Source organism: Zootoca vivipara, chromosome Z1 (assembly GCF_965207765.1).
Source record: "Zootoca vivipara chromosome Z1, rZooViv2.hap1.1, whole genome shotgun sequence".
Lineage (NCBI taxonomy): Eukaryota > Metazoa > Chordata > Lepidosauria > Squamata > Lacertidae > Zootoca > Zootoca vivipara.
In genome coordinates, this window is record NC_142583.1 from 5,427,630 (window position 1) to 5,451,855 (window position 24,226).

At 42.7% G+C, this 24,226-nt stretch overlaps 1 protein-coding gene across 1 annotated transcript; it reads right to left on the reverse strand.

The window, feature by feature from the left end:
- Positions 1–291: 291 nt before the first annotated feature.
- TULP3 (TUB like protein 3) lies at positions 292–23,924 on the reverse strand. Its single transcript, XM_035113266.3, has 11 exons — positions 23,548–23,924; positions 20,668–20,719; positions 20,144–20,306; positions 13,637–13,813; positions 12,658–12,788; positions 12,078–12,275; positions 9,222–9,334; positions 8,010–8,124; positions 5,589–5,687; positions 4,882–5,053; positions 292–3,217 (listed from the first exon to the last, which is right to left on the reverse strand). Exons 1-11 carry the CDS (start codon positions 23,589–23,591, stop codon positions 3,084–3,086), a joined length of 1,398 nt encoding a protein of 465 aa, XP_034969157.2. The 5' UTR covers positions 23,592–23,924; the 3' UTR covers positions 292–3,083.
- Positions 23,925–24,226: the final 302 nt, after the last annotated feature.

The following is a 24,226-nucleotide window of genomic DNA, read 5'->3' on the forward strand; positions in this document are numbered from 1 at the left end:
TCCTGGACTGATTGTATGCAAGAGGGTCTTTTGAATCAGCTATTAGAACACTGCCCACTAACGGGGCTAAAGATGGGGCTACACAGCCTAAAGCAGCCTCCTGTAAGTCAGGCAGTTGCTAGAAACTGTTAGGAAAATGTTGCTAGAAACTGTTAGGAAGGACGGGAAGGCTTCGGAGGAGGAGGAGGCTTCGAAAACAAGGAGATCACAGGCACAAGTGTCATAGGTGCATGTAGTGTGGAATCAGAGTACAAAACTGTCAGTGCAAAACATTCAAAAGAGACATACTGGCATTTTTAAATATATAAATTATTTTATTGGAATACAAAAAATATAAATATAATCAATACCATACAGTTTTGGATTAGGCATAGTGGAGGCTTCTACAAAACAAATACAGTTCCAAAGCAATATGAGATCCCTTATGTCTTGATGGTCTGCACTGATTTTGCAGAGAAGCATTTATATGTAAAAGCAGGCAGAGGAAAAATGAAAGTGCAGCATATCACTACATTTGCAACAGCAACCAAGGTGTAAATTCCTACGCTTTGCATTGTTCTCCTTGTTCAAACACAAAGGTATTAAAATCCACAGCCAGGTTAAAACCCAAGTCAGCCAATTCCAGCATACGAGATTTTATAGCATTTTCCAAGCAGGCAAATACACAGAATTTGTGTTTAAAATCAGGATTTTAGCCTAATTCCATAGGCAAACTACAGCATGAAATCATAACAGGGTTAAGTCAGAGAAGTCTTGACTGCTAGAAACAGGAGCCAGGTTTGGCCACATGAAGCCAGCCCCATTTTATGTGGTGGTAGGGACAGTCTCTTACTTTAAAGTGCTCCAAAATAAATAGCAGAAACTACATACAGTACCTGTATCACGAATTAGAGGAAGAATTTTGTTTTCTAGTGATGGTAGAATTCTTCCTATTTCACCCACAGAACTAATTCATGAGGAGGCGAAGTGACTGTTAAAGCCAGTTTAAGTCTGTAGTGTTTGTATTCCAAAGATTCAAATGGCTAAAAACAAGTAGCAAGATCATGTGCCTCTAGACAAAATCTATTTCTGGCACCAGAAAAACATTATTGAGCTGTGGTACAGATAAAGGTGAAAACCTTAAAAAAGTGATGTTCTTTATAAGCTGGCAGTTGGGGAATCAACCAAGGGACCTGCCTTCTAGTCAAACGTCGGAGGAGACGCAACAATCCAGAGTCATCAGCACAGAATGCAGCCAATGCCATCTTGCAGGGTCTTGTGCTTCCAAGGACAAACAAGATGCATAAAGATGGAAAAGAGGAGCATGGCCCTGGATCTCTTGGGAAATGGCTCTCTCATCCCTTCCTTCAGTTCCACACAAGTGCACAATGCTATCAGTGGCAACATTTCCTTTTAGGCAATTGCAATTCACCAGCTTTTTCTAAAAGTGATGAGTAATCGCTGACTTAAGGCAAAGTGCAGAATTTACAATTGATAATGATAAATGATTTTTATTCCGCCTATAAGAAAACATTTCAGCAAACCTGCATTGCTTTGAAAGAAGACAACACGGTATTTACTAATACAGGGATTTTAATGGCACACAAACCAGACACAACTGCATTTTAATGAAAAGGTCTCCCTTGGGAGGTTGTGGACTCTCCTTCCTTGGAGGTTTTCAAGCAGAGGTTGGATGGCCAGCTGTCATGGATGCTTTAGCTGATATTCCTGCATTGCAGGGGGTTGGAATAGATGACCCTGGGGTCGCTTCCAACTCTACGATTCTATTAAAGTCCAGAATTGGTAACCAGAAAAGGAAGGAACAGCTTCAGACAGCAGGGGTTATTCAGCTGTCAATGTTCTTTGGAAATACAGGGCATAACACCTGAAGGCAATTTACAGAAGAAATTCTACAAGATGCATAATGAATGCATTGCAGGGGGTTGGACTAGATGACCCTCAGGACCCCTTCCAACTCTACAATTCTATGAACTGTAGTTAAGAAGGTGCTCAGCCCAAGGATCCCTTGAGAGCCAAGATGCAATCAAGGTCCCTTGGGCCAAGAAGCACTAATGCCTTATCTGTTCCAATAATCTGTAGGCAACCATGGAATATAAAGATTTGGCTTAATCTAGCAGAGATAGCAGCTTTCCTTCTGCCTTAGAATATACATGCACTTATTCAGGTTTTAATGTTCATATTCAAGCAAATATGTCCAAAAAGCAAAAAACATCTCACCCAACTGAACATTTAGAATGTAGTTTCATATGAGACAGGGAAGATTGCCTTCAACACAAAAATGCTTTCCTTGCCTACCAACAGGAGTGCTGTGTTTTTAAAATAATTTCTCAAAAACAAACAGATCAATTAATAATGAAAAAAAGAAAGAAGGCTTATCACTGAATGAAACAAGAAAACTGGAAATCCTTATATGGCTCTTGAAACTAGCATGGCATGTCAACCAGTCAATTACTACCAGTAGTATCAGCATGGCATGTCAAGGTTGTCATCTCTTCACTTTTCATGAAAAATTACCTTGTGGAAAGACACTGACAGGTGAATTTTGCCTTATTCAAGCTGATCAATAAACTTCACCTTATTGGAGAACATACCTCTACAATAGGTACTCTTCAGCAGATGCAAAGCGGCAGAGCAACAAATGGAAACCAACCAACTTTACTGGAAAACAGGACTGGCAAATACCAAGAGCAGCAAGACATCTCTTGTTACAGGAGCACAGATGTATCAGTGGCATTAGCATCCAGGACACGAGTAATGTCATGAGGAAAACAGGCAGCAAAGTCATTAATGTGATTCTAACAACAGGAATTCCTAGACACAGTGATGCTCAGCTGCTCTAGGGGGGCAGGGCTCTTTTCTAAAAAGCCTCCCTCTCAGAATTACATTTTCCTTATTCTTCTCTAAGAATGAAGACATCTTCGAAAGGCAGCATTCTATGTAGTCAGCCATCAGGGCTCCATTTTCCTTCTAGGTAAGCACTGTTAGTTTCTGCCCCACACACCCCAGGATTACCAAGTACAATTTTCTTCTCAGATGTTAGCACAGGAAGAAAAACAAGAGGCGGTCTTGTTGCACTACATCTGTCATTCACATGCCAGTTTGCTATCAAAACTGGAGAGTCCAACAGCAAATGCCTGAAGGGCGCACAGGGGGTAGTTAAAGTCCAAAGTGAACACATCTTCTGCCACACGGCCAAATTGCATTACAATGTAGTCAACTAGAGAAAGGGAGAAAGAGAAAGAAATCATAATCTAGATGCATCATATGGAGACAGTAATGAATGGAATCATTACATTTATCCATAGCAATTCCCTGCCTGCTATTTGCCCAATCTGCACATACCAAACCCTGAGGCAGATATTGTTTCTCATAATTGGTGGTTAGGGTTCACACTCCCTTATTTTTAAGACACCATTCCTTTATTTTTAAGCCCAAAAGGAACCTTCTTGTCTCATAGCAGAATGACCCCTTCTCTTCCTGGCCATTACGTCAAAGCTGACAAAACATCTTATCAGGCATCCTGAGGGCTAGATAACGGAGCAGGGCAGGTAGCTGGTACACAAATGACTGATATTGAGTGCTTCAATTTGGTGCAATGCCCATCACCTCATGATGACCTCATGGAGCTGACAATTATCTAGATGAGATCTGGAGAAGACAGGGTGAATCACCCCCAGTGCACCCCTGCAGAAAGCCAGTGCTGCTCAGGTTAGTTAGCCCATATTGGGCTGGCGGCCAGTTGCTAGGCCTCAAGGCCAGAATGGGTGGGCCCTCAGTCAGAAAAGAGGCAGGAAGTAGCCTCACTGTTTTCTTTGCGGACTTGGCAGGGCTGGGGTAAATTGGTGGACAGTATTCCTAGTCCTATTGCCTGGAAGGCAGGAAGACTAGGATCGTCTCAGTCCAATTTCTGATAACCCCAACATGGTACTCCCTTCTTCAGTGAACAAAACTAAATAGAAATCCTAAAATATAAAACATCAAATTAAACCCACTCTACCCTTTTTAAATGGACAGCAACACACTATACCATGGCATTTGAATACTGAAAAGCATTGAAGGTATGTGACTGTTTTACATGTTTTTAAAATAAATAAACTTAATTTTTAATTGTATTGTTTCCCTACCTTTGTATTTGCCACCCTGGGTTCCTTTGTGAGAAAGAGTGGGCTAAATTTAATAAAATACAGGTTGATATAAAAATATTTTTTAAAGATTTGTATTGAAAACAACTACAGTGGTACCTCTGGTTACGAACGCTTCAGGTTATGAGCACCGCTAACCCGGAAGTAGCTGCTCCTGGTTGCAAACTTTGCCCCAGGATGCGAACAGAAATCGCGTGCCAGTGGCGCGCATGCAGCGGGAGGCCCCATTAGCGAAAGTGCCCCTCAGGATAACGGTTTCAGCTTAAGAACGGAACTCCTGCACAAATTAAGTTTGTAACCAGAGGTACCAATGTAATATTGGGGCCATCAATATTTCAGCATCTCCCCATTCTATTCAAATGTATTCAAACCAAGCAACAGATGATGGTAACAATGGCTTGCAGCCAATTAAAAGTGCAAGACTTTGATGAAAGGGGTGTTTACGTTGGGTGAGCAACATCTGTTTTGGCATGTAAGACTTCTGGAAGGAAAACATTGGCACAAGAGAAGGGGGCTTAGAGGGGAGGGAGCTGGTGCAGGGATCTACCTATTCAGCATGGCAGTGCTGCTAGCAAAGCATTTTGGAAAGCAACATGTGACTTCTGGGATTTGTCTTCTCTCCATCAAATCCAGCAATCTTTAGTGAAAGATTCTGGATCCATTCTCAGCCCTGAACCTTCTAATGTCCTGGACTGAGACCCTCCAACTTCTGTTGCAGCTATTATGTCATAAGACTTACGGTCATTTTCATGGACAATCTGGAAGTTCTTCACTGAGGCCTGGGTGACTCTCCCATGGAAGTTCAAGACATATGACTGGGTGTCATCATTCCATACTGGAGCTTTGTTGTGCAATTCAATTAGGTTCTCCATGTTTTTATTTTGCCATTTTGACAGCAAACTCTCATGCTCCTGTGCAACAAAATAAGCAAGAAGACAAGATCTCAGGTTTCCTTTTGCATCCCCTTTCCATCAGGCTTGGTCTGCAAAACTGCTGATAGCTCTTCAACTTCACAGTCCTGACTTCTTTTTCCCAAGGCTGTTACCCTTCCACTCCAATTGAGCTTATGTTTAGAAAATCTGAAGATCACTATTGCATCATGTAAACAGAACATATAAGTCATGAACATGCTCTATTGTATACAATACTGTGGCTACCCTCCCTCTTTCAGCTGCAGTGCTCTTCTGCAGATGGGCAACAACACTCAAGATTCCTTAGAGGCTATGACAACCTAGCTGAATATTTTGGATTCAAGAATAAGCTACACACACCCCTCTACTACAATGTCAAAACTCTTAAGGGGAATAGTAGAATTCTCTTAAGTGTCCTGAACTGCATCATCCTCAATTATTCAGAGGCATGCCTATTGACTGCTCCTATCATCACTAAAATCTGAAACTCCCATTTTCCCACTATAGTGTGAATATGATCCAATTAGAAACTTGCATTTCGTGGCCTGATTGGAATCCGTTGGTGATTGAGATTCATTCCTGGAATAATGACTGACATTTTCCTGGGTCCCTTGAATCCGAGCACATTGGTTTCCTGTTGAAAAAAAGAGGTAGAAATTTAAGGACAAAAAGACTGACCCTAAACATACAATTTTTATTGGATTAGAATGATGTCTGACAAATACACTGGCCATGCTTGCTTGGAAAAGGGAAACCAGCTCCCAACATTCCACTTCACTCTAGCATTGCTCAGAAAAAAACAAAGCAGGATGGAGTGATGGAGACGAAGGGGTAGGCTTAGTCCTCACTGCTAACAGTGTCCCCGAGTGCACACCATTATTTTTACCCACATGAGTGAAAACAGCTTGCCTATTTCTATTTCCGAACCAAGATTTAGTGGGTTCACAAAAATGCAGGGAACCTACAGTTGTGGAATTTGTGTTGCCTTGGGGTCAGAAAACCAGCTGTTCTAGTTTAAAGCCAGGATCCTGCCACCATTTTGGCAGGTGAAAGTACTATTTTAACCTTACCCCTTTCCCACTGAAGTATCCAGGCCTAGCAGTGAATCTCAACACAGCAACTAGTCCAAAGGTTTGGTCCAGTTCCTTATACCCCACAGCAAGTAGCTACTGTGTCTCTCCCATTACTCACCTCTGCCTTCTGTGTGATCTTATCTACCTTGTTTTAGTAAATGGACCCGAGAATGGGCTAAATGAGCATTCTTCATCCCATGGATGAGTTAATCGCAGGTGCACAGTCAACTTTGTATCAAAGCTTATTTTAAAAAAATCTTGTGCAGGTCAATTTTGAGGTCCGGGATTTGTGAAGGTAGAAGTTCATATAACTTTCATTAGTGATGATTGAAAAATAGTCCATTTATTCAGAACAGTTGTTAACAATGTAGATTTGGCAAGTTTGGTCCTCTTCCTCCTTTGAAATTTTATATGCTGGAGTCAAAATCTATTGGTGAGTATTAGCTTGGTTTTTAAATTTTATAGCTGCTTTTTATTATAGAAGTGCTGAGCCTGTTAATGTTTAATTTTATTATTTTTTAACAGATTTGTCATATTTTCTTTGATTAGGTCACTGGTGACATTTGTGTTGAAATAGGCTTAGCAAATGTTGAAATATACAGTACTGCATAAATCCTACCAGAGATTTTAAAAAAATCCTTCCAGTAGCACCTTAGAGACCAGCTAAGTTTGTCATAGGTATGAGCTTTCGTGTGCATGCACACTTCTTCAGATACACTGAAACAGAAGTCACCAGACATTTATGTATAGTCAGAAGGTGGGGAGGCGTATTACTCAGAAGGGTGGTGGGAATGGGTGATTGGCTGATAGTAGTAAACCTGTTGATGATTGTTAATAACTGTTAACGACTGCAATTGGTCTTGCAGGGGAAAACAAGCGGTGAGATGGCTAAAGGTTTACCACTCCTATCAGCCAATCACCCATTCCTCAGGAAACCTTGGAAACCTCGGGATCTGACCGGACCTCTGGAAAGGATCCCGTCCGCAACCAAAGGTACCACTATACAGTGGAACCTTGGTTTATGAACACCTTGGTTTATGAATTTTCGGTTTACGAACGCTGTGGACCCATCTGGAACGGATTAATTCACTTTCCATTACTTTCAATGGGAAAGTTCGCTTCAGTTTATGAACACTTCAGTTTATGAACAGACTTCCGGAACCAATTACACCCATGCTTCGGGTTAAGTACGCTTCAGGTTGAGTACTCCCCAGACCCGTCTGGAATGGATTAATCCACTTTCCATTACTTTCAATGAGAAAGTTAGCTTCAGTTTATGAACACTTCAGTTTAAGTACTCCACGGACCGTCTGGAACAGATTAACCCATTTTCCATTACTTTCAATGGGAAAGTTAGCTTCAGTTTATGAACACTTCAGTTTAAGTATTCCACGGACCGTCTGGAACAGAATAATCCACTTTCCATTACTTTCAATGGGAAAGTTCGCTTCAGTTTATGAACGCTTCAGTTTAAGTACTCCACGGACCGTCTGGATTGGATTAATCCACTTTCCATTACTTTCAATGAGAAAGTTAGCTTCAGTTTATGAACACTTCAGTTTAAGTACTCCACGGACCGCCTGGAACAGATTAACCCACTTTCCATTACTTTCAATGAGAAAGTTAGCTTCAGTTTATGAACACTTCAGTTTAAGTACTCCGCGGACCATCTGGAACAGAATAATCCACTTTCCATTACTTTCAATGGGAAAGTTTGCTTCAGTTTATGAACGCTTCAGTTTATGAACAGACTTCCGGAACCAATTGTGTTCATAAACTGAGGTACCACTGTATATGTAAAACCAATAAAAATCATTTATATATATAAAAAAGAAACAGACAATTCTTCTCCCTCACTCTGCCCCCAGTAGTAAGTTACTTACATAACAGATTGCAGCCAGCTCATGCCGGGTGTGGGCTTTTTCCACCAGCCCCTGTGCTTTGATTGGACTAACCCCATGATCGTAAACAGTAAATTTAGTCCCCATAAGATTGGATCTAGGATTAGATAATACAAGTGAGTTGGAAAATTTCCTTTCTCCTTAAAACACATCTGACACTATATCATCCTCTTTACCCAAAGCTTGCCTTAGTTTGCCCAGGAAATGAAAAGACTATGCAAATCCACCACATTTTTCTGGATTCTGAGCTCTTTGGTTTTCAGTGCCCTTCTTCAGCTATATCATAGAACTGTAGAGTTGGAAAGGACTTCAAAGGTCATCTAGTCCAACCTCCTGCAATGCATGAATCTTAACTAAAGCATCCCTGGCCATCCAACCTCTGCTTAAAAACCCCCAAGGAAGGAGAGTCCACAACCTCCTGAGTTGGGCCAGTTCACTGTTTTAACAGCTCTTACCTTCATAAAGTTATTCCTGATGTTTAGTCAGAATCTCCTTTCTTGCATCTTGAAGCCATTGGTTTGGGTCCTAGCCTCCAGACCAGTGGTGTCTGGCCCCCATGGGAATCAGCCAGCACTGGGAGATCTTTTGGCCCTCTGGATGTTGCTGTTGGACTACAACTCCCATCATCCTTGACTACATCTACAGGGCCACGTGCACTTGGGCTCCCAACTTCCAAAGTTCAAGGGTGATGGGATTTATAGCCTGGCAATGACTAAAGGGTTGCACATTACCCAGCCCTGACATACATGAACATACGTAATTGATCCATCCATCCCAGTATTGCCTAAGCACCAGGTTATGATTCTCACTATATTAAGGAATTATGCCACAAAAAGCCATAACAGAGAATGATATTATTATTATATTATTATAACAGAGAAAGTCACACAACAAAGGAAAAGCACACAAGTATCCTTGAGATCGGCCAAGGTGTTTTGTTGTGGAAGCAAGATACAAAACATGTCATAGCAAGCCCCCACTACATCACTGAACATTGGGGAAGAGGCCATAGCTCTCAATGACAAAGCTTTTCGTATGGAAGATTCTAGGTTCAATCCCAGGCATCTCAAGTTCAAACAGATCTTAAGTAGCAAGGATGAAAAAGGCCTGACCTTGGAGAGCTTGTACTAGTTAAAGTAGACACTACGGGGCGAGATGAACACAGTATAAGTCACATCACTTTGAAAGTCTCACCTGAGTTTTCCAATAAAGCTTTCTCCTTCCCTGGACAGATCTGTTGGATCAATTGAAATGAGGTAATTCGATGTTTTGCTCTTTTTCCTTTTTCTCCCCGCAAGAAGGAAGATCTAGACATATAAACATTTTAAAGAAGGTAAGGTGTGAAAGGAGAGAGAATATTTCAAGTAATTATGTATTTTAAAACAATCTCTCTAGAGCACCACTTCTCACATGGTGGGCCATGCCCTGCTTTGAGATGGGCTTGGCAGTCCCCAGCCTCCGTCTACCTACCCACTCCTTCCTTCAGGAAGGTTGGGCATGTCCCCTCATACAAGCTGGCTTTTTCCTCTGTCCTCTTGCCTCTGCAGCTGAAGCAGATGAAGAGAAGGAGGAGGCAGCTGAAGAGGGAGAAGCTGAAATGAGTGGAAGGGGGAAAGGAGACGGAGGACAGCAAGTGGCCAGATTAGACTCATCAAGCATCCTTACCAATCACACAGCCCCCGCCAGCCTCAGCTACTGCTTGCTTCTGTTAGCCCAGCCCTGAGGACATTATGGAGGAGGACAAGCCATGACCCCTTGTCATCTCTTCACTATTGCCTGCTGTTCCTGCAGAATTTGCCATTGCGGAAAATTTGTGCTACGGGGGAACGGAAGTAGACGTTAGCATCTGCTGAATCACATGATTGGTGCCACTGGTGATGGAAATGTTAGTAATACTGACGTTGGGGAACATGCTGTTTCTAGTGGTTCCTGAAGCCAGCAGTTGTTGAAAAACCTTCAGGAGGAATGTTCCAGTGGCGGCTGAGGGAAACGGTGAAGAGGACAGTGAAGAGAAGATAGTGAGGGATAATGGATTGTCCTGCTCCATGCTGGATGTCAGACAGGTTGCAGCTACCCTGTTGATGAAAATCCTCCTTGTTCTTCGGCTCAAGGAACTACACAAGCAAAGGCAGCTAGCTAGGATTTGGACTAGGATTTGGATCAACAAGGGATCTGACAGCAAGGAAGGGCTTCCACATAAAACAGTAGCTTGGGCTCAGGGCCGGCTCTAGGTAGACCCCTGGTGGCGCGGTGTGCCAGGGCGCCGGGCTGGTAGGCAGGGCGTTGTGCGGCAAAGCCGCGCGGAAACCATGCTGCGCCCTGCGAGGGCGGGGGCGCCGGAGCGATCTCCGCCCCTCAGCACCAGGGCGTGCGACCTGCTCGAGACTGCCCTGCTTGGGCTGTCTTCTTTGCTTGGCAGGTTGTAGTGTCAATGTCGATGCAAAGCAGTCAGCAGCTTAAGCCCTTTGGGTTTTGTTTCTAAAAAACGCCACCCACCAACTTCCTGAAGTTGTCAGCAGAATACACTATTCACTGGACTTTAAAAACAAACAAACTGAAACTACCTAAAGAACCAAGCCACAAAGAATGCAGAAGAACTGCGGTGGAATTTCCAGTGTTGTGTTAAAACAAACTGATGCAAGGGGTCCACCATTAGATAGGGTGAGGCAGCTGATCGGGGGTGTCATAGAAGGCAGCATATGATTGGTTTAATTTATTATTCTTGTACCTTTACTGCCAGGGAGAGTGAAACAGGTTCTGTAAAGAACACAGAATCTGGGGATCATAAAACCCACACCACCATTTTGTGATTGGCTCTGTCCCTACCAGCTGCTTTTTTGTAACAGCCCTTTCCAGTGGACCCTGGAGGTACAAAGCCTGAGAGCCCCTGGTTTAATGCAAACCAAATTAATTTAATAAGTTATGAGAGGTGTGCAATGCATGCCAGCAGCAGAACTTTGAAAACTTGTTACTGCTGCTAACTAGAAATCTATTTATTATTTTTTATTGTCACAATAAGTCTGTGTTAGCATTGTTGGTTGCTATTTATTAACAGGGAATTTGTTATTTGTTTCTTGAAGGATATAGTCAACCTCTCTATTAATTTTATGAATGCTAATTTGTCCTGTTGATGGGTGTCATACAAGTAAATGTCCAGTGAAAATCATGCTAACAGACAAGCTTGCTACTGAGATTCTGATAAGTATCTGTCAGATATTGTTGACAAGTATCATGTAATAATAAATAATAATAATAATAATAAGTGATTTATTTATACCCCACCCATCTGGCTGAGTTTCCCCAACCACTCTGGGCGGCTCCCAATCGAGTGTTAAAAACAATACAGCATTAAATATTAAAAACTTCCCTAAACAGGGCTGCCTTCAGGTGTCTTTTAAAAATAGGATAGCTGCTTATTTCCTTGACATCTGATGTTTAGTTGATGAATTTATTTCAACTAGGAAATGAGCTCTCTGGACCTTTCATTTCTTTCAATATGTTTCATGTGTGTTGTGCACTTAAATACAAAGGTGTGTGCTTTTTTGTGATGTTTTATCACTTTTGTTGATCATTTAGATAGCATTTATAAATAGTAGTTGGATGGTTGCCCTAGGACTGCAGAACCAGATGGAGGCACACACTGCCACTAGACAAGGCACTGCGAGCCACTGGGAAGCTGTGCCCTCAGTCTTGCAGGGAGATCATGGGGGATGGAGACCAGCTTGGCCCTATCAGCTGGCTACTGAAGGAGCATTTGCTCCCATGTTTGCTGCCCACCTCCCTCTCATTCCCTTTGCCCCTTTTAAAAATTGTGTCTATTAAATTGGGAGCCTTCATGCAGGGACTCTCTTAACTTTCTAATGCATAAGTGTTGAGAACAATTTAGGTCCTTTGTAAGCATTACATAAAACAAAAAAGTAAAAATATACCATACACTCTGTATGGCTTTAATTCTTATGGGGGCTGTGGGGGGGGGGGAGGTTGAACTTTTTTGGTTTTACAATAGATCCAAATACATTCATTACAACATTATCTGGTTAAATGCAGTACCTTTCTGTTGTCATCCCGCTCTAGGTGCATGTAGTAAGTAGGAAAGAGGCCTCGATCCATTCCCTTCTTATCTCTAGTAATACGACATTTCACGGTAATGCCACGAGGTGCTGGGCGTAGTACAAACTCCTCTAGGTCTCCCACTTCTCCCAGCTCTGCATCTGTCTGAGAAAGTGCCACGCAGGAAGCACCCATTTCCTGTAAGATAAAACAAGGTCAGGTCAGAGTGCTACCACAACACACAAATTTAAGGAGAATAAAGGTATATTGTCCAGTACTGGGCAGTCAACAAGGCACCTTCCGGAATTTATAATGAATTTATAATGGTTTAACATGGGAACAGGAGCAGAGGAGGAAAGTGCAAGACTTGCAATAATAACAACTTCAGGAGTAAACATAAGAGCAATAATGATAATGGCATCCAAGATAAAGTCTCCAGTTAATTTCCCTTTTAAAACATGAGGGTAATGAGTCTGGGAAGACTTCACAGGTTGACTCTGGCAATGATGGTGCTGATGCAGACTCTAGTAGTCACAAGCTTTCTTTTTTACATTTTTCACTGGGAGAATAGACTGCATACCGTAGCAGACTTCTGGCTGTTTGCAGAAGCAGGCCTCTGAGATTCTAAACAGGGCGAGTGAGATCCTGACTGTTCCTTGGTTTCATCTTCCTCGGTGTCTTCCTCATCAAAATTCATACTGCCAGAGATACCTATCAAAATGCCAGAACAAGCAGGTTATTTTATGTTAATGTAGAAGGAACCATATAGCAGATATCTCTCCCACTATTGTCCCTAAATTTAAATTGCAATAGGTTCTTATATAAAATAGCAGCATGACTAATCTGACAATAAAAAATATTACATTATGAGGCAAACAAACCCACTTACTACCAATCTTTTCCATAATGAGAAAGTAAAATAAGTGGGAGAAAGTGGAAAAGTGGGCTGGGGAGCTTTTTAGAATAAATTTTCAGAATTTGAATACAAAATGGGAACTACTCTGCTGGAGCCATAAATTGAAAGTAAATACAGTAGTCACACATTCATCTTCTCCTTGCCTAACACTCTTAACACACTTTCATTGTCCATAAATTGTTTAACCCTTCCAATTTCCATCATGGTTCATGCAATTTTTTAAGGAAGTTTTTGTAATTTTGGAAGTTAGGGTATGGAAGGAACCTAAGCATGCAGCAGTGATAGGCATCAGCAGCAGAAGAGCAGCCTGAAGGAGATGCTGTGGGGAGAGAAGCAACCGATCATTGCATGGCTGTTCCTTACATTTTAAGTACCTATTGCATTTTGTGTGTAATTTAAAAAACCTTTTGCCTTGCTCCTTAAAATATCTTAGATGTGCATGGAGTTATGAATTTGCTTGATACAATATAATTATTTGTTTTTATTTATTAAATTTGTACACCAATCTTCATCCAAAGATCACAGGGTGCTTCACAACATAAATACTGAACTAAACTCTCACCTCTCTGGAAAAAAAAGTCATTTGTGCTAAGCCATACCTTGGGCTTAGTGTTCATGAACCAGCTCTTGATTAATTTCTTACCTCGTTTCTGCAGAATGTCTTGCAGATTCACATTGGAAGCTTTATCTATTGTACTTCCCTCAGTCTTTTTTGGCTCACTGTCATCTTCTGTTGAGGATGATCCAAGTGAAATTATCTGGAGTTTAGCCCCCAACTCCTGAATCCCTGGTTTCAGGAAGATAGCTGGACCATCAAAGCCTACAAACCAGGGTGAAATGCATTGTTCAAGCATGTGGTGTAGTCATTTTCTAATTACACAAGTAGACTAGATGTCATTATGGAAGCCTACTGGATTATTCTAGATGCAAGCAAGAAAAAACAGGATGGATAACCAACATTGTGGTTTGCCAAGTGGTCATTTGTTTAGTCACATCTATGGAGTTCTGCAGCTAAATTCAGAATTTTTCCAGAGGACAGCAAGAGTTTGGTTGGGCAGCCCATGCCCACAGGGCACACTCAAGAGGATGTGGCTCCTATCTTGCCAACCACTTCTGAAGGACAGCAGCAAGAGGAAGCAGCAGTAGAGCAAGAGCAGGATGACAGGACCTGCAGCGGGCAAGGAGGGTGGGTTGAGCAACTGGACGCATTATCACTTTAAAGAACCACAGTGATCTGTAAGCAACCTTGTGTGTATGTGTGGCCTCTGCACAACCCTACATAGGGGTGGAATGACAGGCTGACTAACCAGGCAAGTGAGAAAGGTACTTCAGAAAGCCACAGAGCTCATTGCAACCTGTCTGAAACAGGTCTCCACCTATGCTTAAACATCAACCCTGTAGTGCTGAGGGCTGCAATCAGACAGTGATGCCACAAGAGTTGTGCCCAGAGAATCCCCTGAAAAAAGCTGTGGAAAACATGAATTCCCTTGAGCATGTGCGCACAACCAAAGGAACTAGGAGTTGAGTCAGTTTAGAGTAGAGCTCATGGTTGATGAAATCTAGGAGGGAAGGATCTGGAGGGAGACTGGAAGCCAATTCCTAGGACCTTCATAACAGAGAAATAGCCATGATTTTTTTCTTACAGCTTGCAGTCCTGCCCACATAGAAGGCAAGGGTTTGCCAGATATCCAAAGACATCTCCAACAGCAGTTCAACTGTAGCACAGAAAGTTCACTAGTCCTTCTTACAGGGGTGATGGCAATAAGGAAAGCTACCTTGTAAGTTGGCAAGTAGGAGCTGAGTCATTAAGAGAGCAAGGCCTCCCAACAGGCTTCAAATTTTCAGGGGATCAGAAAGAAACGGGGTGTTAAAAAATGCTTCAAAAAACATCTCACCAACCAGCAGTGCCTGTTCCTGGAGGTTGCCAAACATTGTGTATCCCAAGGGTGGAGCATGCCACAGACCACCCAGAGGGAAGGTACCCACTTGTGAGAACAAGCAACTGGGCAATAACGTCTGCCACAGAATTGATGCTAGCAAGATGCACCACCATCAGAACTATGCATCTGAGCATGCACCCATTTCACAAATGCAGTGTGAGGGCTGCAAGGTCTTCAACCTTGTATATAGATGAAGACAAAGGGTAGCCATATTGTTGGTGAACACATGAACAGCCTGACCATGAAAGAGAACTTAGAATGCTTGAACGTCTTCAATGACATTGAGCAGATGAGCTTAACATGAGTCAATAGTGTGATGCAGCAACAAAAAGAGCTAATTCAATTGTAGGTTGCATCAAAAGAAGTATAGTGTCCTGATGAAGGGCAGCAATAGTCTAGCCCTATTCTGCCTTGGTCAGACCACACCTAGAGAACTGTGTCTAGTTCTGGGCACCAGCATCTAAGAAGAATATTGACAAGCTGGAACATGTGCAGAGGCAGGCGACCAAGATGAACGGTTGAAGAAGCAGGGTATATGTAGTCTGTAAAACAGGAGACTGAGAGGAGATATGTTAGCCATCTTCAAATATCTCAAGGCCTGTCACATGAAAGAGAGATAAAGCTTGCTTTCTCTTGCTCCGGAGGGTAGGACCCAAACCAATGGATTCATGTTACAAGAAGGGAGATTCCGACTAAACATTAGGAAGAACTTTCTGACAGTAAGAACTCTTCAATAGACTATCTTGGAAGGTGGTGGACTATACTAGAGGTTTTAAAAATATATATATAAATTTTATTCAATTTTCCATTTTTTACAATATTACATCATAACAATTATTATTATTCACAATTTCAAAATTTCCTCATTCCCCCTGGACTTCCCTCAACCTCCTTCTCTGGTTTATTTCACAGTAATTTTATTTCACTGGAAAATTTTTAAGAGAGCTTGGATCGCCATTTGCCAGGGATTCTTTAGCTGTGATTCCTGCATTATGGAGGATTGCAGTAGATGACTTTTGGGGGGGTCCCTTCCAACTTTACAATTATGTGATTCTAAGCCTGTTGCCTCAAACAGGTTTCAGAAGTGTTGTTCTATTCATGGTTGTTGTTTTTTTAAAAAAATGTAAATTTATTTTAAGAGGATATTGCCTATTCTGTTACCTTTACACTGAGCTATTTGTCTCTCTTCAAAAATCATGCACATTGATAAAACCATCAAATTTGAGATATACGTGGAAAGGCAGTTGCAATGAAAATCTAACACAGTCACATTTTACTTGAAAAGTGGAAGTAAACTTGAAAAGTGGAAGTAAACTTCCAGTAACTGTGGGGGGTGGCATAAAAAAAGGAAAAGTCAAGTGGGTCAAATCTCTCTGGGAAACACTTCCGCTTGAGGTGCGACGGAGGATGGCCAAACATTCCATCGCTCCGACTATCAAGGGCTAATTAGAGGCTGTTATGGGAGTAAAGCAGCTTCACAAATTCTTCCCGGAGGGAAGATGCAGTCTCATCCACAGATGTCCACTCAACCCACTCCCAAATTCAGAAGGAAGGAGGGGCTGCGGGGCACTGGATGGAAAGCACCCGAGATGGCCGCACTCGTGGACGCTATCCCTGCAACGCATCAAGTTCCATTACTTAAGTTCAATAATTAGATTTAAGTGTTGGACATGCTTCAGATGAGGAGGGAGAATTTAATCTGCTAAACAGCCCAGCCACTGACGAAGGCAGTTGAGGAAAGATTACTGGAACATCAAAGACAGACTGGTATATGAACGGAACCGATGGTGGGGCAATACTTTTTTTATTTTATTGTTGTTGTTTAGTCGTTTAGTCGTTTCCGACTCTTTGTGACCCCATGGACCATAGCACGCCAGGCACTCCTGTCTTGCACTGCCTCCCGCAGTTTGGTCAAACTCATGTTCATAGCTTTGAGAACACTGTCCAACCATCTTGTCCTCTGTCGTCCCCTTCTCCTAGTGCCTTCAATCTTTCCCAACATCAGGGTCTTTTCCAAGGATTCTTCTCTTCTCATGAGGTGGCCAAAGTATTGGAGCCTCAGCTTCAAGATCTGTCCTTCCAGTGAGCACTCAGGGCTGATTTCCTTCAGAATGGATAGGTTTGATCTTCTTGCAGTCCATGGGACTCTCAAGAGTCTCCTCCAGCACCATAATTCAAAAGCATCAATTCTTCGGCGATCAGCCTTCTTTATGGTCCAGCTCTCACTTCCATACATCACTACTGGGAAAACCATAGCTTTAACTATACGGACCTTTGTCGGCAAGGTGATGTCTCTGCTTTTTAAGATGCTGTCTAGGTTTGTCATTGCTTTTCTCCCAAGAAGCAGGCGTCTTTTAATTTTGTGACTGCTGTCACCATCTGCAGTGATCAAGGAGCCCAAGAAAGTAAAATCTCTCACTGCCTCCATTTCTCACTGCCTCCATTTATTTTATTACCATGCCTTAATATTTACCTAACAAAATCCCATCAGAAGATCCATTTTAATATCTATAGCAATTGAGGACGAAAAGTATATACTGTGTGGAAATGAAAATACAACATAATTAAAACTTTGATTTGCGGCTCGCTTGGAATAGGGATCAAAGGCTCCTCTATTTCGCTAACAACAGACAGATACAGATCTCTCTTAATTGCTGGAGTTGGGATAAAAATTCCTGGATGGATTCCCAGAAATCATATTTTATTAACAATGACGCAGCTGAAATTGGAAATTTGCCATCTTGGAAACCAACCGAGTTGCAAAAGTGAAAGTTATAGGGGGGGAAGACCCTTAATATGCTTTAATATTTGTACCTCCAGTCTAATGTGGTAAATCCCCCCCTGGAAAAACTACATTGATGCAACAGGTTTGGAAAATTATTGAGCAGACGCCTAGATTCATCGGTGCGAAGATGGCATTAGACGGCAGGAGCGTCTGCTTGTTGTGAAAAGACCGTTAGAATGATTTGGCAGAATACCAGCGTTGTAAACTAATTGGGGAACGAAAGATATAAAATCCACACAGAAGCATATTATTGTTTGTCTTAACTCGCTTGTGGGGAAAACTCAGAGGCTGTGAAAGAAGGATGACAACAGAAAGAGAAATAAGAACTATTGGAAGATATGAAATGCAGTTTGATTACAATGTGGATTAGAGCCCTCCAAAGTTTCAAAGCATGGGGAGTCCTCCCAAAAGTATGATTTGGCAGAATATTTGGACTATTTGATATGAATATGTATAATGTGGAATATTTGGTGTGATTTGATTGGATTGTTAAAATGGAAAATTTAATAAAAAATGATTTTTTAAAAATCTCTCTGGGAAACTTGGAGGTTATTCAAAAGCACACAAAGGTTCCTCAGTTAGATTTACTATATACTATCACCCCATAATGTTCTCTGGGCTTGCACTCAAGAGTATTGCAGTTTTATATGATTGTTTTTACACTGCACTGTTTTGCTCTAAGATTCTTGTGCACTGTAAGCTTTTTTATTTTTGGTCTATTGACTGTACTAAATTGATTAATACACTCTTTGTTTCCCCTAGTCCAAATGGCCACTTGGCTCTACCACCATGGTGACAAAAGAATACAATGACAAATGTTTTAAGTCCCTTCAGCTTCACTGAATCCTGCCCACCAACAACATAAATATTTCTTACTTGCCATGCTTTTCAGAGGTTACTGTATCCTATCATACCTTCCCTGTTGGAGCACTGGAATCTCCAAAAGGAAACCATGTTGTTAGAATGCAAAATCACCTAAAGTTACTGCAACTGATCTTGTCCAGATAGTCCTCTAAAAAACAGAACTCAAGCTACCCAAAGTACACAGTCATTAACATTTGTGAACCAATGACTTCTCAAGCAATGACTGGTTAAGAGCAATCCATATGCTGTGTTATAGAAATATAATCTACCGATATATTTACTAGCCTCGGCCCAATATACCTGAAGGAGCATCTCCACTCCCATCGTTCAGCCTGGACACTGAGGTCCAGCTCCGAGGGTCTTCTGGCAGTTCCCTAACTGCAAGAAATGAGGTTACAGGGAACCAGACAGAGGGCCTTCTAGGTGGTGGTGCCCGCCCTGTGGAACACCCTCCCATCAGATGTCAAGGAGATAAATAACTATACATCTGAAGGCAGCCCTGTTTAGGGAAGTTTTTAATGTTTTAAATTTTATTCTGTTTAATATTCTGTTGGGAGCCACCCAGAGTGGCTGGGGAAACCCAGCCAGATGGGTGGGGTACAAATACATTATTAATTAATTAATTAATTAATTAATATTATTATTATTCCCCTCCCTAAATATCACCTTGCCCTACAGTGTAGATAACTTGCCTACATATGTCTCTTACCTGACTACACTCATAATCATGTGTCCAGTGTGATGTCCATGACGCACACTGGTACGATCTACTATATGTTCCTCTACCCCCTTCTGTTGTCTTGTCTGTCAACAGAGAAGCATTATCTATAGCATATAAGTAGTAAGGGGAAGAAGAATCATTCATCAACTGTTATCACATTTGTATACTTTGATTACAAAAATTATTGATTCTACATTTAATTATTCTATGGAAAACATGGACACAACAGCACATAATGGCTGGTGTTTGTATAACTTAATTTCAGCCATACTGTTTGAAGTAAATAATAATAATGACACAGAACACTAATGATGATGCACCATTTTGAATGCTTTTAAAACAGAATACAGTGGTATCTTGGTTTAAGAACAGCTTAGTTTATGAACAACTTGAATTAAGAACGCTGCAAACCCGGAAGTAGGTATTTTGGTTTGTGAACTTTGCCTTGGAATAGGAACATGTTCCGCTTCCTGTTGAGTGTGTTCCATTTGTAAATTGAGTCCCCCCACTGCTATGAAAGCATGCCTTGGTTTAAGAACGGACTTCCGGAACGGATTAAGTTCGTAAACCAAGGTACCACTGTATACAATTGGAATTCCTCACATAACACCTGCTGTAAACTCCAGGGACAGTTGCATTTTGTGAAGCAGCTTAGTTTGTTTCAACATGTCTGTCATGACAAATAGTTAGCTATACATTTTGCTACAGTATTGACAAGCACATCTGTGAATACAGTACTTAATACTTTAGAGTACCAGATTCTCATGAATTTGATAGTGCTTATCTCAAGGGATTACAGAAAGTAAAAGAACGTTTAATAATTACAAAGACTTCACTCACCATGGAGGTGAACATCACTGCAAACAGGCACATGGGGTCCTACTAAAGGGCTCTGCTCCTCGCACCCTTTGAGCTTCACCTTAGGCAACTTTGCTTCTGGATTTGGCTGCACCATCAAGGGTTCAAGACGCTTCTTCCTCTGTTTCTTTTCCAGAAGAGCTCTCTGTCAAGGAATACACTCATTTATTAACCTCAACAATAGATCTTAGGAATTCCTGCAATATTATATGTAATGCCCAATGCGGTACTTTAAAGTACTTTTGACTAATCATGCAAGTTTAAACAAACAATTTCAACTGGGGCTATAAATTATTTAATTTACAAACAGCCATATAATAAAGTCTTTTGACTTTAAACAAACATTTTTACTCTATCTTACCCTGCTCAAATTGTCTGAATTTACAAAAATAAAAAACATGGTGTAACTAGATGAGCTTCTTGCAAGATCCAAATTCATGAGATAATCAATTACTCATTTTCACTACTACAATACCTGTCAGGCACTGCCTTGTGGTATTGATTACCTGGTTCTCCAGTTTCAGCTGACGTAGTTTCAAAGCTTCATCCTCAAAGCCACTGAGAAAGATGAGAAATGAAGTATTAGCATTTCTGTTAAATATAACTCTCATCATGCAGTAATGTGGTTGTAACAAATAGTTCAGGAAAGTGAGTCAAAATCTGTAAACTTATGTAGCATATATATCAGATTTTTGACTAATTATATTTCCACGTCCACCCTTCACCAGGGTTTGAGCACCAGCAGTAAAAATAAAATACAGTAATTAGTCTGAAAACCTCAACAGTATTAGATCAAATTTCATCTTAGCCATGACCTTACTTAAGCCACTTTCCTTCTGCTCACCCAACCCCACATTCAATATGGAGATGACACTAACCTACCCTATAAGATTGCAAAGCATGTGCTTAAAAATGATAAGAATTATTCTTATTCTTTTCATGTTTCTCCAGAAACAAGCACAAACATACTAATGCAAGTGTAGGATGAATAACCCAAGTTTTTGTTCTAGTATCTAAGACCTAATGTTTTCACCATTATGCACAACTTTTGAAACTCTTTCACTTAACTCTTTTAAATAACACATAGGACAATACAAACAGGATACAGCAATACCATACTTGCATGGCAAATAAATATACTACAGCCAAATAATACTATCTCTGGTGAGTTGCTTAAATTCTAGAACCGAGTGTTTTGATGCAACCAAAAGAGGTTGCATCAAATTACCACCTGTGTTTACATAATAAAGCATCCAAATTATATCAAATTTACTGCTTTCAGCAAACCCCCCATAGCACTCAGTTTCTGTCAACGTAAAGCAGTGCCCCCAAACCCTAAGTCAGAGAGCTGCCCCAGGAAAATACAGTGGTCAATGGTTTAAAAAGCCACAGGAAAACATGCAGAATGAGTAGGGCAGGCATCCCCAAACTTCAGCCCTCCAGATGTTTTGGACTACAATTCCCATCATCCCTGACCACTGGTCCTGTTAGCTAGGGATCATGGGAATTGTAGGCCAAAACATCTGGAGGGCCGAAGTTTGGGGATGCCTGGAGTAGGGTCGCACTCCCTCATCCCATTCCCAACAAATGTTTCAGTGCCATGACCACACCTGAAGACAGACTGAAACTTCTCTAATCACTTTCCTATAAGCATGCCTGCAGCCTGCATGCCACCAGCCTTGTCAGAACCTTTCACAAGAAATTTATATTTGCAACTTGGTAACAGTTGTTCAGCACTTTTGGGTCTAGGGAGGGCTGCTTGAGAAGGCATATCCCTGCCTCCTTCAAGGCAAGTGGTACCTCCCCCCACTCTTCCACAACGATCCATCCAGTCATTCCCTCTCAGCTAGTTCCAAAGTGGGGCAGTGGTCCAGTGAGCAAGCAATCAGCCAAACTCCTCCAAGCAGCTTATGCACACCCTGAGGCCATAACAACTGGAACAGATCCATTACAGCTGCACTAGAAATTGCTCTGGGCATCTCATTATTAGAACAAGTCTAACTGTGGCCTCTAAATTCTGTCTGATCTGTGGGATTCTAGCTTTGAAATGCCTGGCAAAACTGTCACAGCATGCCTTTGAGAGTGCAAAAGCCCATTCACTACAGAAAACAGCATTGCAGCATAGCTACGAGAGGAACCAATGGTGACGGAGAAATAAGCTATCACCACATGTATGGGAGAAAATGAGCCAAAAAGAGGAACACTGTTAGGTCAATGGTTAAAGCTGCTCCCAGGCAGCAACAACCAAAAAGAATCTAGCCTGATCCCACATTTATATTTCTATCCTGAATTCTGGTGTTTGGTCCCGTCCAGGCACAGCAGAATGTTGGGAACTGGGATTATACAAAGAGAAAATTAGGGACAGGGACAGGCTACCCATGAGGCAAAGTGAGGTGACTGCCTCAGGCAGCAAGACTTCAGGACAGCAGATCCCAATGTAGATCTTTATTCCTTCGTGTTCCTAATGTAAATTAGGAGGGGAGCACCATTTTGTGTTTTGCCTCAAATGCCAAAATGTGTTGGGCCAGCCCTGATTAGGGCTACAAGCAAGGGCTTGTTTTACACATGGGTGTAGCCAGGAGGCTGCAGGGGGGCAGTTGCCCCCCTAAATCAAGTAAATAGATAAAAATACTTAACTGACCAAATGTGTCACAAATAACTGGGTTCTGGCCCCCAAGATAATGCCTGCCCCCCTTAAAATTAATCCTAGCTACCCCCATATCTCCACCCTCGGTTTAAGTGGGGCTATGACCCCTGCTTGCGCCTCCCCTAACTCCCCCTCGTCCTTGCGCCCTTCCTTCTCTTGCCGCACATTTCCCACTCCCTGAACCTGGAAATTCCCCGTGCAATTGATGCAGTTCCCCTGTTCGGATTTTCAAAGCACGGGGAATCTCCGGGTTTCGCGGGGAGAAAGCCGCTGAAAGAAGGGTTAATCGGAGGCAGCGCGGAGGGGTGGGCAGTTGGGCCGCTTTCCGCGCCGGGTCCGGACGCTTTTAACTTCCCGAGGGACCAGTTGCGCGCTGAGAGTTAGTGGCCCACGTTTTCATTTTCGAGGCTTACTTACTTTCGCCGTTACGAGAGGCTGAAAAATAAAATAACGCCTCGTGATGTTTACGTACCCTCCCAAAATCCTTATGGGGAACAACCACCCCATCCATTCAGAGACTTCCCCTTAAATCGAACAAATAGGTGCAACAGCCAAAAAGCGGCAGGGACGCAGTCAGGGCGGGCGGGCGGCGCTGAAGCAGTCGGGGAGTCAAGCCCGACCCAGGGGGATGGGGGGAGGGGCGGGAAGCGAGCCCGATGCCGACGCCTGAGCCGGCCGCCTTCCCTCGGGGATACGTGGCGAGGAGGGCGGAGGGTGGCAGCAAGGGCGGCCGCCTTACCTGGCCCCTGCGCTGGGGCAAATCAGCCCGCTGCCGCTCGCCATCCTGTCATCACCATGGGAACCCCAAGAGGTGAGGCCGCCGCCGCTCCCCAGCAACCGCCCTCCTTCTTCCTTAGCAACCCAGCGCGGCACTGAAACTTCGCGCCATTGGAAGAGGACCCCGAGTACCGCGCGCTATCATTGGCAGCCGCGGGAGGGGAGGTGGGCGCTGAGGCCACGCAGGCGCCGTAAAACCCGCGCAGGCCGCGCGTTTCTCTTGAGGGGCGCGTGTTCTGGTTTGGCTGCTGGGCGGGAGCGGGCGGGGTTTCGTGGCAGGCAGCCGGGAGTGGGGCGTCCGCGGTGGCGCTGCTGCTGCCTCTGCTTCCGCTTCCGAACAAAATCCTGCCTTCGGCTGCAAAACGCCCTTCGCTTGCCCACGTTCGGAGGCGCCTCAGTGGTGGTCCCGGGGAGCATTCGGAAGAGACGGGCCCTTCGCTTCCGTATTGGCCGTGCGAAGCTTCAGCCCGAATGGTGGACTACACTGCAGGGTCGCTGTAGCACAGACCATTTCCTCACACCCCTCTCCCCACGTGAGGCCAATGCCAAGCTAGAAAGCTGCACTTCGTGCAAGCTCGGACCATATACTGTATCTTTGGAGTTCATTATTCCTAATCCTGATGGCATTTTGCTTCTCGGTA